A 15218-nucleotide genomic window follows, 5' to 3' on the forward strand; every position below is an offset into this window, starting at 1 on the left:
GGAAAAGACCTACTCAACCATAGTGAAATAAAATAAACCATTTCTTTATGAAAAAGAATCGTGGGGCGTTGAATTGAAAGTTGAAAATTGGAACTAGAATGTGACACGGACTCGTAAAATAAGATAAGCATTAAATCTAGTTCCAAGTTCAGACCCACTAACCTGAACATGGAACACGAAGCTAGGTCGAACTTTCTCTCCAATGCTGGGGAAATAGTATGAAGCTCATGCCAATTTTGTTTTGTAGTATTCCAAACCGAATAGCATTTAGCATTGAAGAATGGGATAATCTACTGCATGGAAAAAAGCAAACCTACCTCTTAAACAGTCAACCAACAAATTAGAATAAAATTTGCAAAAGGTATGGTATGTTTAGTCTATGTTGGAGACTAGATGCTCCTAATTAATATAATTAGTTTTATAATGTTGTTGCAGCGCATTTTTATATGTAACAGTTGGTCAATTATTGTTCTCTTCGATAAACCTAACTGTACACCTCAAAAACCTTTTGAAATATCAAAATTTGATCGAGCAAACACTTATTTTATCCACGTAGAGAGACATACGTGACATTAATATTGTTCTTAAAATAAGAAATTAATACTTAATTTCACTTGTAAACAGTGCATCGAACTTCTCTTTCTAAGTACAGATTGTGACACTCTTTTATGGAACCTTTTATCTATGAATCATACTAATGTTTCTTTTTGAGATTGAACAACCAAACTAATATAATATTTAAAATGATGTTTCTTGATTATTCAAAAATAAGCAGATACATGTCCTAAAAATATTGTATATTTGTTTATAATATGTGAGCTGGGGGATCATGCCCAAAATTAAATCCTAAAAATAACTTTTCCACTTACGGGATACGATGAGTTAATATATCTATCACTTGTATACGATGTGTATTATGTACGTAGGAAAATGTTTGATGTAATATAGAAGAAATATACCTTTTTTTTTTTATATTTTGAATATATTTTTAGAATATGTACATACAAATAAAAAAAATAACATACAGTTTAAATTTAAGTAATTCAAATAATCAATATCACATATGTACTTTTCTTTTATATTATCGCATCAGTATGCTTAATATATTACATAACTAGTATACAATCCAACAATGCTATAAGTCAAAGGAAGAAAAAGGAAAAAAGACTACTGCTTATCTTCCATAATTATAATTGTTTCACTAATCATACGAAATGTAGATAGATTGACATTAACAAGAGAATGATATTTGTACTCGGAAAAGATTAATTTTGAGAAAACAATTTCTATTAAAGTGTTTTGATTTAAAATTTTGACTAAAAAATAAATCAGCTTAAACAGATAATATTAAGAGCTTTGACAGAATGACTCTGCTAACAATACTTGAAAAAGGGGCCTTTGCATACATATTTCACTATCACCTGGTCACATTACGCTCAATTGGCAATTCCATGAGAGAAACATTCAAAGAGGAAGAACCAATCATAAATGCTAAGATATTTGCATCTGCAAAGATGCAGTTGCTTTACAGATTTGGGGTACAAATAGGGTAATGAAGAAAACGAAGTATAAACAAACTATTAAATTGTTTCAAGATGATGTGTAACATTTCAATTTGAAAATGGTATTCCCCTGACCCTTTTGAAGATGTGTGAGTACTCGCTCCTCAATTACACTAAGACCTGACAGGGACATGTGGGATTGTAAGCTGGCCTGGGTATATATATTAGGGTGACCATAAACAGCAAACCTATTTAAAGCATGTGTAGATGATTTGCTAATGCTAAAACACCATGGTTTTCTAAAAGCACAGAAGTTAACGAATTAATGTGAATGGAAGAAACAGGTGCGTGATTCTAGAAGACACTTATTAATTTATTTTTGCTTTTCTTTTGATTATATTCAATTTCTTATCCATTAAGATTTGGGTTCCAGGTGGTCGATTATTAGACAAACGTTTATTGCCGAAACATGATTATTTCATATTTTTTTGTATTTGCCTTTATATTCATACGGAAGAGAGCTTTTTATGTGTTAAATAATTTGATAATTTATCATAAGGAATGCGTTAAAAATTTGAAATCAGATAAAATTTTAGTAAAATTAGTATTTTAATGTTTTACTTTATTTTGTAATCTTCTTAATTATTTTCATTTATTTTGTTTCTTGTATCAATGATAACAGTTCGTATCATTACTAAAATCAATAACTTGATAAAAAATAAAAGACTAGAATCTAAGAAATTAAATCAAATTAAAGAATCAAAACATGTTTTTATTTATTTTTATTGAGCAAACAAAATCATGCAGCACGTGAAAGTAGGTGCGGAAAAGAAGGACAAGTGAAAGTGAAGTAAGTCAGAAAGACAATAATAAAGGTAAATGAAAGAGAAGAATTAGTCAGATAATACTAACTAAAGAGAAAAGGCTCGCGTGAGTCAAGATAGTGTGAAGAAAGTCAACCTTCTTATGTGGGAATTTTTCTACTTGTACTTCATTTTGAAGTACAAAATTCACCAATCCCCCGTTCAACAACAAAAAGAAAATAAAAAGAAAGTTTAACTTATATATCCTTCTCCTCTTTATTATTATTGTTATTATTATTTAATATTTTAATCTCCTTCCTCCGTGTAGATTCTCTCCAATTCTTGCTGCATAAATACCCCATCATTGGAAGTCATAATTCACACTAATTGCTTCACTTCTTCATCTTTCGCATACACTTTTCTCCACTGCTCTCTCTCGCTAGTTTTCTTAAGTTCTTCATATAACCCACCATTCACCAACTCAGTATCAACACATATCTAGCTCCAAATTCTATACTATTACATAAGGGGAAAAAAACACTTCAAAACCAACCCAAGTTTTTTCATTTTTTCCCATCCACTCTTTGCTGTGATTCCTGATAGGAATAGAGATGGTGTTGGCTTCCCCAAACCCAATCAAGAACGAAAGGATCATACCCAATGAGCTTCCCACTGTGGACCTTAAGGCTGAAAGGTCGGAGGTAACAAAACTCATTGTGAAAGCATGTGAAGAGTATGGTTTCTTCAAGGTGATCAACCATGGTATCAGCAATGAAACTATAGCCAAAACTGAAGAGGCAGGGTTTAGTTTCTTTGGGAAACCGGTGACACAGAAGAAACTGGCTGCACCTGCATATGGCTCCAAGAACATAGGGTTCAATGGAGACGTGGGTGAGGTTGAGTACCTTCTTCTCAATGCTACCACTCACTCCATTGCTCAGATATCCAAAAGTATATCCTCTGACTTCAGGTATGAGCACTCATGAGTACTTTTCTATCTGTCACTGTCCGAATAACATTTATTGCATTGCATTGCATGCTTGGTTTACTATTAACATTTATATATTCACTATTTAACAATGTCCCATGACAAAGTTTAGACCGGAGGGGGTACACCGTTAGTGTTATTTTTTAATTAAAATATATATTTAACTTCGTAACTGTTGTTTAAATTTCAATAATTGGATTTGACTGTCATTATTGAGGTGAAATGTTAGATTTTGAATAAAAAATACCACAAGTAGGACCATAAAAGAAAGATTTATTGGTTGAGTAATGGTGTGTTCTCATTGTTTAACTAGTTATTTTTTAAAATAACTGAGAAATAAAAATAATAACATACAATGTTATACATGATATTAATTTTTAGTAATTTAAATAATTTAATCATTTTATACAGAAAGCTTTAAATGAAAAATAAATATTTCTACAGTATAAAAAAAAACTTAAATATGCCCTTTTCAAGGATGTTTGAAGAAGATCTGTAGAGGAGCATTCATCTAAATTTTATCCTTTAAATTATGATTTGGATCAAGACAAGCCCCTGAATCTTAATAATGGAAACAGAAAGAGAGGGAGATAGTGGGTGCTTATGTTTTGTGAGGGGGTGGGCATAGGACAGGCAAGAACTGCAGTATACAAGTAGTAAAATGAGTAAACATATTGAAGGTTGCCGAGTGAACATATATATATATATATATATATATATATATATATATACACACACACGATATTTCTTTGTCACGGACCAAGCTAGTTAGTTATTGCCAGCGTATATTTATGCATAAATATATACCAGGTTGGAACAAGCTTCCTAGCTATGAGTTGTATCTCACCGTCCAGCAAAGAACGGAGAGAGAATAAAAACGCTTGAAAGTTTCCACGTTTTCCCTTTGCAAGGAAATGGATAGAACTGTGCCAACCATTCTTTAAACAATGGTACATTGCTAGTGATCAATCTGTATTAGGCTACGAGTTTATCTTCTCCCTATTTGTTTTTGCATCTGCGGAATAGTATATAACCTTAGGAATGAAATGCCTGGAAAACTGTTAATAATATTTTTTTAATTTTATTATTTGAACATTAAAGAAATTGACATCATATATGAGACTGAATTAATTTTTTTGCATGTGCGTATTTTTAAAATTAAAAGATATCTCCATTAAATATACAAAAAACATTCTTTATACTTTTTTATGACAACCTATACAAATGATAATGATAATACTGACTTCTGTTCAACTTGGGGGTATATTAATCTCTCTTTCGTCCAAACTTTATTACTTTCATAAGTGTGATCATGTATATATACGATCTATGTAATAATAAAGAGATATATTAATACGTAAAAGTGTTTCTATTATTATTCTTTATTTAAGTATTAATATTAATTTAATTAACGAATAAAAACTATTTATATAAAAAATATTTTAAAAGAGTGAGAATAAAATCATTCATAGGTGTAATTTTTAAGTAAAACAGGTGTAAAATATAACATCAAATGTAAGAAAAGTTAGTGTAGTTATGTGAACAATAATATCATATTTCTTGAATTAAAAAATGTTATATTACTATTTATTTTCCCTCTTAGTTACTTCTTAGGTTAAAGAACAGTAAAATATAGTTTTAGAACAATGATATATGATGCATTGACTTTTTAATTGAAAACTACATATACATGAACCGAGCTTTATAAGTTTCACATCAATTGTTTTATTAAGTTCAGTTTTATTAAGTTCACTACACACACTGAGTATTAAAACTAGAGTAACGGTGTTATCACTTCAGATTTTAACAATACTTTTCATAAAAAGCTACTTTTTTTATATGTTTTTTTTAAATTAAAAAAATATGATTTTTTTTTGCGAAATTACATAAATATAAAGTTCAAAAATTGCCATTAGTGATTTTTGATGCAGTATAAAAATTTAAAAATAAAAAATGTAAAAAAATGATAAAATTTCAAAAGTTGTCAATGATAATTTTTTAATAAATAATTAAATATTTAAAACGTATATCAAAAGTTGTCAATGACATTTTTTAAGCCAAAAATTGCTGATGATAATTTTTTTTAAAAAATTTTGTAATTTTGTAAAATTTTATTTTTTTGAATTTTGAAAAAAAAACCATATATAAAAAAAATGTCCGACAAAGGAGTATGAGATAAAATAAATAATGAAATTTAAAGATTAAAAAAAAGGCTTCCAAGAATATGAATTAGAAACATCATTATTCTTGAATCGTTTTTAATGAATTACTGAGCATGCAGCCTCCACATGTTCATTAGTTTGCAAGTTGAGGGGAAAAGTGTAAAAAAGTAAAATATCATTTTAACATTTTTGTATAATTATGAAAATAACCGCTAATTGAAAAATAAAACATTTTTGCAAAGACCTGAAGGTTGTGTTTTGAATATTTCTACTGCCCTTTTGGTTTTGATATACATTCTATATCACTCTAAAATATAAACATTCCAACATTTTTCTAATGAAAGACATGGGAACCATAGAAATTAGTTTAGGAAACGTGACATTTGAAACGAACCACGTCGCACATGGGACTGTGGTGGGGGGAAAGGTAGTCCCAAGAGGTGGGACGGTATGTCAGATCCTCTTGAAAGTTCTGGTCAATGTCAACACTCATCAGTCTGAACTGCTACGTTTAATTAAATTCATGCTTTTAATTTTTTTTATTTAAACAAAAGAGAAAATCATCAAATTATATGATATTTTGTATTTTTAATAAATTATAATGTATGTTAAAAATGTATTGGAGAGTGTGATTAATTCAATTTTTTATTTTTATCGTCCAAGCACAAGAATTACTATGTTTGAATTTTGATAGGAAAGTCTTTCGGACAAAGATTGAATCATCAAATTGACATGAAAAATGTTTATGTTATTAAAACTCTCTTCTTTTAGATATGTTTAGAATATTTATATATATAAAAATGCAACGTCACATATAATGTTAATTTTGAATGATGCAAATAACAAACTCAATTGACATCTCACGTTTAATTCAGTAAAAACTAGAAGCGTGTGTGAAATTAAACATATATATATATATATATTTAGATGTGTTTAAATAGTTATGAATCTGTATTAAATGCATGTTTGTATTTTTAAACACATAAAGTAACAAACCGAGGAAAGAATTTTCAAAAAGAGTGGCAGTAATTAATTTGCATACAAAATATCCAAAGTTAGAAACGATATTAGCAGAAGCAGATGCAGCGATTAGTGTGTGACAGAAAAAGGGCCAGATTGAGTAGGGGCACTAGCAGAGGGTGAGTATATGTACGTATGTGTTCACAGCTAGCTCTAGCTTATAGCTAATAGCTAATAGCTAATAGCTAAATGGGAGTAGTACAGTGTGTTGTGTCATAGTTTATATGTTCCTTAATTGTCAATATTTGGTGGAGAAAAACACCACTAGCCATAGGTGGTTTCCTTCTGTGAGCACTGCATTTGGTTTGAAGCATAGCAAATGTTATATTTAGCATATGTTACTGTGTGATGGCACATGGCAGCTCTACCTTAAGTGCTTACGCTGAGGCAGTGAAGAAGTTAGCATGTGAGATTTTGGAGTTAATTGCAGAGGGCCTGGGGGTCCCCGACACTTGGGTTTTCAGCAGATTCATAAGGGATGCCGACAGTGACTCTCTCCTTAGGCTCAATCACTACCCACCTATGCCTATTATTAACGCACATTGCAAGGACAACAACATGCCCTTTAACTACACCAAGGTTGCCTTTGGAGAGCATTCTGACCCTCAGATCTTAACCATTCTTAGATCCAACGATGTGGGTGGCCTTCAAATCTCTCTTCAAGATGGGGTCTGGGTCCCAGTCAACCCTGACCCCTCAGCTTTCTACGTTAACGTGGGTGATGTACTAGAGGTATGTATGTTGTTCTTATTATAATCATTACGTTTTTTCTTGTATATTATAATGTTTTGGTTTATTTTTATGTTGAGGGTGATGATATTTTTATACCCTTTTTCATGAAATGGGAAATGAATATAATAAAAAAGTAAAATTATTATAAATAACATGATAAAAAAAATAAATGGAAAAAATTATTATTTTTGAAACCCCCACACCAATGGACAAGCCTGATTCGTTTTGCTAAGTAGCTGAAAGGGGGTGGGTGGGGGGGCCTGTTGTGTGTGCTACGCAGAAAGAGGGAAAAAATCTGAGAAAGCTCAACTTTGATAGGAACTGAAGTGAAGTGAAATGACATGGGAATGACTGTTTTTTTTTTCACTGCAGCCTTTGGATTGAATTTCAGAAAAGTTCATTTCAGTTCTGAATGAATCAGATAATTGTACTCCCCTGTTGGCTTAAATTTTTTGGGAACAAATGATTTAAAAAAGATTCTTGCTTTATCCTATAATGGGATATTCGCCTATTTTTCTCTCAAATTTAATATCATTTTACTATTTCAAAACTAATATGGTCACAGCACTATTAAAGTCATCAATTCATATTAAAAATGTTTATGGAGTAAAATAAATTTATGAAATTTATATAAATTTAAAGTGAATTTATCGTCACATCTTTTATTACAAGTGATTGATATTTCACAAGATTTAAAATTAATATTTTCTTGCATCATATATTATGTTATGTAAAATATAAGTAGTTCATTGTTATTAAATTATGTAAAATTTAGTTAATATTATTAGTAAGATGGTATTATTTGATTTAATGATCAAATCAATAAAATTTAACAGAAAATATAAATTTATCAAGTTTGGTGTTTAATGGCAATTGATTTTGTCTTGGTGTGTGAAAGAACGAGAATTCAATGAATCTTAGAACTGGGGATGGGTTGAACAATTAATTAATAGAGGCATGATAACAACTTAGCATTGAACTTTGGTACAAGAGTTGGAACAAAAAAGGGAAGTGATTGATTTTGTGGGTGTTGTTGGTCTTAAGGTCATGACAAATGGAAGATTTGTGAGCGTGAGACATAGGGCTATGACAAACTCATACACATCAAGAATGTCAATGGCATATTTTGGGGCTCCACCACTGCATGCTTGCATTGTTGCTCCACCAATTATGGTTACACCCCAGAGGCCCTCTCTCTTCAGATCATTTACTTGGGCCGATTACAAGAAGGCCACATACTCTCTAAGGCTTGGAGACAGCCGCATTGAACTTTTCAGAAAGTGCAAAGAAATAGAGTAATCACCAAAAAGTAGAGTTTGTAGTAATACCAATATGTGATGATGGTTGTTCCCCTTTTTTATGTTTTGGTGTCCTTGGGAGGTGGTATGCTTGCCTTCATGTGCTAACAATTTTTGCATAGGGTGCAAGTTAACTTGACAAGGCTAAGAAAAGTTACTGTTGATGCATGTACAATGGGTACTATTGGACAGTTACCACTTCTGTTGTTCAATTATCAATCCATTCCTTATATATATATATATCCCTCATAATCTCTCTATCTCTCTCCCTCATGAAGCTCAAATATTAACTGTCTGAAAAATTATAAATGTAGGCTATTTTAGTCCTATTTACTAAAATGTTTTACATTTATAATTTTGAGGAACTAAAATAGTAAGCATCTCTATTGTTTCTTTCGAGGATTAATTTAGGTACTGATTTCATTTTGATGTGTTTACATTTTTACTTTATATTTACCCTATTTGATTACGAGAACAAACATTCATTGAAGGAAAACAAGCACATATCAGACACTCCATACGCAAAGAAATAGAGCTCTCATGATTAATGTTATTTTAGCACACATGTTTAAAATACTTCTCACAAGCACATTTTAAACAGTAAGTAAATATTGGGATTCATACACTAAATGAAACCAAATTCATTCCTATAAAGTTATTGGATAGCAACTTAAACAATTTTAATATAACTCAAATTAGTCACTTAAAAAGGTTACACTATATTTGGTTGAAAAAGGAGACAGGAGAAAGAAAAGATAGCTCCATTATTTGATTTGGTTAAAGGGAAAAAGAAGGGATGGTTCTTTTTCTTGATTAGTGAAAGGAGGAAAAAAAATATATAACAAATACTATCCTATTACATCCTTATAGTCCTTACAGATAATAATAAAAAGAATGCATAAGTAAACAAAGCCTCAAAATTTTGTCTCCTTTTTAAATCTTCCTTAAAAATTTCGAAGAAAAACAAAAATAGGAATGAAGGAATTTTAGTTGCTTCATTTTTCCTTCTCTACCTACCAAACTTCGGAATCAAATGAGGTAATCCTTTTTGAAACGAAAACCTATTTCTCTTCCCCTTTCCTTCCATTCTTTCATACCCTTTACACTGTTGGAGTTGTTAATCCAATTAATTTTTGTTAAAGAAAAGTCACTAGTTATTAAGATTACTTTCATGAGACACATTAGTCTCTTCATTTCATTTACTCACATTGCTCGTCATGAGTCATTTCTCTTCATAAAAATTGACCCAGCCAATTATTAAACTTTAATAAATTATCTGGAACCTCCTCGCTAGAGGATCATCCAAAGGCATGCAGGTATCCACCACATCCAATTAAAGTAAATAAAACAAAAATATATTGCTAACTAAAGCACTGAAGAAAATTTAAAAATATATAGAGTTAATGTGGGTACTGTTCAAATCTGATACACAGTGAAGGGAACATAGCACATGCAGTTCAAGTAGAAAGCCAACAGGGGGCATGTAGCTATCTCCGTGGAGTGAACTACCCCGCATAAATGAATAATGCAACAGAACTACGTTATACAGTTAGCCGTTGTCACCAAACAATAGGACAACTAGTTCACAGATTAGTTCTGAAAAGTGGCATCCACCACCATATTAAATGGTGTCAGTCACTCATTTATTGTAATAAATTAGTTCACCAATAATTATATTCCTCCCTGCAGTTGCCACTGTGACACTACTCGGAGACTGAACAAGACACCATTGGGAGAATCTTCTTCTCATTAAACAAGAACTTGAGACCTTGCAGCAAAACGGGAACACTTCCTTCTACCAGTTTTGCTTAGCATGCAGACACAGTTCTGTAGAAGTTCAAAATCCTCTTCCCAGAACAACAAGGAGGCCTTCTCTGGATTCTCTAGAAGCATCTTTGAGGTCAAGAAACCAGCAATAGTCCATGTCTGCATCAACCGTGATTGCTTGCCAATAAACCTTCCATTTCGCGTGTCGTAATATTCTGGCCATCTATCTACGGAAATCCTATTTTCTGCTGAATCAACAGCTTTTTGTGCCAAATCAGGCCTTCCCATCTTGATGCATGCTAGTGTGAACTGAAGTTCAAATATACCAAGGGTCAGCTCATTAGGGGCCTTGTTCATAAAAAATCCAAAGACTCACAAAAATGTAAAGCAAGTAATTGCTTCTTGGGTTTAGACAAAATAAGCATATAACTAATAAAAGAGAAGATAGAAATATGACGAAGACATGAGGTTCGTTTTCTCTTCAGCAGAGGGAGATATATATAATAGTCTTTCGATTGCTTTATCAATCTAAAAAATATATATATTAAAAAGGGAACTTGATTTTATTAAAAAATAACAATAATTAATCATAAAAATGATATGATCCAAAGAAATATCAAACTCACCTGCCAGAGAAGTGCTGGCCAAGATCCGCCATTGTGATATGACCACGGGCTGCAAGCAGTTTACCGGGAATTGTTATTGCATGTCACTTCCAACCAGAGACAAGGGAGCACATTGCAAACAGATCTTTTGACAAAGAGTACTGCAGTAGCCAAAACCTTTTTCGTATGTTTCAATGATGTGCATGACACAATTGTGATTTTTTGTATCAAAAGGGTTGTGGCTGTTGCATTACTCTTTGCAAAAATGACAACTATTTCAAAAAGAACAAGAAATTTAAAAGAGCCTTACGTGTTTTTGGGATCACAGCCAGTGATTATGCGCCATTCCTCACCCTCCAGCGCTGGATAACATATCTTGAGAGGCATTTGACCAATGATATCATCCCATTTAGCCTCTATTAAATTCAAAATACCAGTGTTCTGTCTTGTGGTGCCTAAAGAAGAAACAATGGACCAAAGGTTTCCGAGTGTGAAAAACCTAAAGTCCATATGAGCAGGTTGCAAATTGCCTATGAAGTATCCACCTTCCTCAGAAATCCAGTCTACTAGCCATGAAGGAATTTGCTCCGGGTAGATGTTAAACTTGTTGACAGCATCAGTGGAATACTCTTCTGTCTTGTACCGATAAATTTCATTAATCTTCTTCATATCAACCCAATAATACTCTCTCATGTGAAAGGAGAGTGCACTCAGGCGATTAGTAACAGCAGCCACCAGGTTCTTAGTTGCATCATTGACTATCAGCATCTCACGAGAGCAGCGTAAAGCTGAGTAAAATAGTGCCTGCAGATACGCAATTCAAATCCACACACAGAAATTTATAAGCGAAGAATCATATATTCAAAAACCCAGGATCCAACATGTAAGAAGAGGGAAACGGGATAGAATCCAATCCATGAAGATAATGTTAATCCATTTTAGGACACCACTAGCTTTAGTTATCATTCCAAGTCTCTTCTGACAATATTACATGCATTGTCAATTGTTCAATGCTATTGCACTAAGCAGACAACTAAAGTTCAATTCTGAATCTCTGGTCTAAATATTGAACAAGGATGCCTAACCAACAATTCCAAAATCACCTTTTGTCTTATCAACCACGTAGCACAAAGCTAAGTGATAGCAAATGCATAGGCAAAACTTCACCCATGAGACATGGGAAAAAGGTTATTAAAGACAGTCAATGAAGCCTCAACCAGCCCAAATTCATTTTAAATTAATTGTATAAAGAAGATGGAGTAATTAGAAAGCATTCAGCAATGCACAATTGTGATGAAAGCTCTAAAACAATAAATCAGTTTTAACTTATAATATAAAAATTAAACACTGAACAAAGGAAAATTTATACATTTTAGAACTCTCAATCAGAGTTTCTTCTATGGCAGATAATAAAGTTTTCTTGAATAACAGTGACATGACTTGTTCTTGCACAAGCAATCAAACTAAAAGAAAATGCTGCTCCAAATGCAGAGCAGGAAAGCATATTATCATTGAAAGAATTCCCCTTTCAATACCCACACATTTGGAAGAGTATAATAACTGATAATTCCAAATTCCTAACATATAAAGTGATAATGATCAATCAGCTTACTTGGATCTCAAGAGGGTGACCATGGATGCCCATCCTTCTATCAATCATGCAGGAACCATCAGTGACTAATAGAGAAGGAAACATGTCAAATCCATCAGTTAAACATAACTTAAGGATTAGCCTTATCCCTGTCTGGACATCCACTCTATCTTGCAAAGCATAGTCACCAGTTAATTTCCCATAAGCTCTCAACAATATAATCCACCATAATCCTGTTAGCAAAGTATTCATCGTAAGCTTTAAAATTTTGGCCCAAAGCAGGATTTAAAAATTAAGAAGTAAAGTGAACGAGAATCTTGCGAGAGTAAGAATGTAGGTAACAATTCATGTAATAGAACAATGTATTAGCTTCCACAACAATAAATAACTTACCTGAATCAACAGGTGCAACGCGACCAATGGCTGATTCACCAAAATCAGGATCCAAAACTTCCTCAAATGCTTCATTGCTTCCATCAAGAGGCACAGTTCTAACTTTGAAGCTTGCTGGCATCAACCCTTGCCCTGGGCTGTAGCAGTCAACAGTCTTCTCCCAACTCTGGCAAACATAAGCAACTTGAATTAAAAATATTGAATGAGGAATAAGGGCACCAAGAGCCATTAATTCAAGTCCTGAAACAGCTTCATCAACATTATTTGTTGCAATACCTTAAAGAATACTCCTTCCCCTCCACTCATCGGTCACATGTTTTGTTTGAGAGATATACATTAGCAAAGCATAGCTAATGAGGCACTTGTTAGGATTTTTTGTTTCCTTAAGTTAAGATGAAATAACGACATACGTTCATTGGATGAGAAGCATTTAGACATTTTTGCAGTGACATCTAACATAGGACAAATTAAAATGAGAAAAGAAACAAAGATAACCAGGCACATTAAGTCTTTCTTTCATTCAAATAGGAGAAACAATCTATCCGTAAAATCTATCAAACTATCGAATTACTAGGCAGGCAAGAGCATTTGTCATTTATTATGTGGCAACAAAGCTAAACTACACCATTTCAACTGACAATGCAGTACATAAATTAGCATAACTGACAGAAGCAAGTCTCCAACAGTTCTAAATTTGAAATGAGGGCATTTACTTTCAAAAGCTAGATCAGAATGTTATAAAACTATAGAAGAAACTATTTTGTAGAAGAAAAGCAAATAAAGGTATGCAGTAACAAACTAATTGATGGTAAGGGCATAGCATACCTGCAATTGCAATGTGTGAAGTAGAAAATTCTTGACAATTTCCCCTTCGCCATTGAGCAGAAAGGCAAGCGCTGATGGAACAAAATCACGGATAAAGACTTGATCATAATTCAGCGGTTGTTTGTCCGCAGGATCATTAGCTGCAACAGTCCCAACCGGATTCCCACAGTAAGTGACAACAGCATCTTGAAGCAACTTCCAAGCTTCCTTTTCAATCTCAGACAACTCCTTCTGAACCTTACTCTCACTCAAATCCTTCAAATTATCTACATTTACATTTGACCCGTCACATCTTTCCTCAGAGACTTCCTCCAATTTACTTTGATCAGTCTCAATTCTTTCAATTACCAATGGCTTCGCATTCAAGCCGCTTTGAATATAAATCTTCTCAAAGCTTGTGTCATGAACATGAGAATCAACCGATGTGGAGTGATTTCTAATATCCGAAGCCACATTCGGTATCAAGGATACAACCCTAGGCCTAACACTACCAATATTGACACCAAAACTAGAGCTAAAGTTCCTAGAAAGAGCCCAATTTGAATCGGAATCACTAAAATCGCCCCGATTCGGCTTGATCACACGTATGTATCCTACAATCTGAGTATTACATGTATAATATCTATGGCGATGGGTTGAATTGGGGTGGCGTAATCTGGGCAACATGCCCAGGACCCTTGAATCATTAAACTTGGTTGGAGAAAACCCAAAAATCGATGGATTTTTAGAACAACTTAGGATTCTACAACAAGGCTTCATGGTAGAGATTCCAATAGAACTACCAGTAGTCATTTGCAGGATCAAATAACCACAGCCCAGAAAATGAAACTATTTTTGCACTACTTAAAATCACGACTTCAATTTATTTACGACTCTTTTATGTATAGGGCAATAATAATATATACGGGTGGAAATGAAAAAAAATAATTATAAATCTAGAAAAGGAAGATTCTAAGTTGATAACTAAAGAGAGTGATGATTGATATTTACAGTGATTTAGCGTTACTTACAGTTTGAGTAGAGGATGCCGATGATGATGAGATCAAATGGTTTGAACGAGAGAAGAAAGTGTTTTGAGATTTGAAGAAATGAAGAATGAAGCTCATAACTCCTTTTATAAGATCTCAGAAGGGAAAGTTCGCAGGAGAGAAAGGGTAGCTTAAGAAATTGAAGAAAAAGTGAAATTACATTACTGACCCGCCATGTGAAGCTCTTTTGTATTTTTGGGTAATGTTTGATTTTACTCTATTACCCTTGTTGCCTGGTAGGTAGATGAGTTCAATCCTGCAATAAAATACGCCAGGTTCAACGTATCAAGTCCCAACTGCAACGAATAATAAATAACAGTTATAATAAACTGTAATGAAAAACCAGATTAAAAAAAAATGACAGGGATTTTATGGGCACCCTTATTTTCTTTATTTTTTCATCTATTATTTAAAGTATATTAATTATTTTAACATTTTATATACCATTATTTCTCTTTCGTTGTTAATTAGAATATAATTTATAAAATAAAAAAAAGAAAAAAT

The 15218-nt window shown here is 32.7% G+C and overlaps 2 protein-coding genes across 4 annotated transcripts; one reads left to right on the top strand and one right to left on the bottom strand.

Annotated features, from left to right (window-relative positions):
• The first annotated feature begins 2760 nt into the window (after positions 1 to 2760).
• Positions 2761 to 8506, top strand: LOC113874701 (gibberellin 2-beta-dioxygenase 2-like). The gene is made up of 3 exons (XM_027512915.1): positions 2761 to 3275; positions 6838 to 7207; positions 8252 to 8506. Exons 1-3 carry the CDS (start codon positions 2917 to 2919, stop codon positions 8504 to 8506), a joined length of 984 nt encoding a protein of 327 aa, XP_027368716.1. The 5' UTR covers positions 2761 to 2916.
• A 1359-nt stretch (positions 8507 to 9865) lies between these two features.
• LOC113874956 (neutral/alkaline invertase 1, mitochondrial) lies at positions 9866 to 14771 on the bottom strand. 3 transcript variants are annotated; one of them, XM_027513293.1, is made up of 7 exons: positions 14280 to 14766; positions 13687 to 14123; positions 12862 to 13027; positions 12490 to 12701; positions 11188 to 11681; positions 10899 to 10947; positions 9866 to 10581 (listed from the first exon to the last, which is right to left on the bottom strand). In XM_027513293.1, the coding sequence occupies exons 1-7, from the start codon at positions 14476 to 14478 to the stop codon at positions 10255 to 10257; spliced, it is 1884 nt and encodes a 627-aa protein (XP_027369094.1). In that variant the 5' UTR covers positions 14479 to 14766; the 3' UTR covers positions 9866 to 10254. The 3 variants fall into 3 exon arrangements, with proteins under 3 accessions (XP_027369094.1, XP_027369093.1, XP_027369095.1); XM_027513292.1 differs by having other exon boundaries at positions 13687 to 14771; XM_027513294.1 differs by lacking the exon at positions 14280 to 14766 and having other exon boundaries at positions 12862 to 13039; positions 13653 to 13928.
• Positions 14772 to 15218: the final 447 nt, after the last annotated feature.

Source organism: Abrus precatorius, unplaced genomic scaffold, assembly GCF_003935025.1.
Source record: "Abrus precatorius isolate BTA unplaced genomic scaffold, Abrus_2018 Scaffold8, whole genome shotgun sequence".
Lineage (NCBI taxonomy): Eukaryota > Viridiplantae > Streptophyta > Magnoliopsida > Fabales > Fabaceae > Abrus > Abrus precatorius.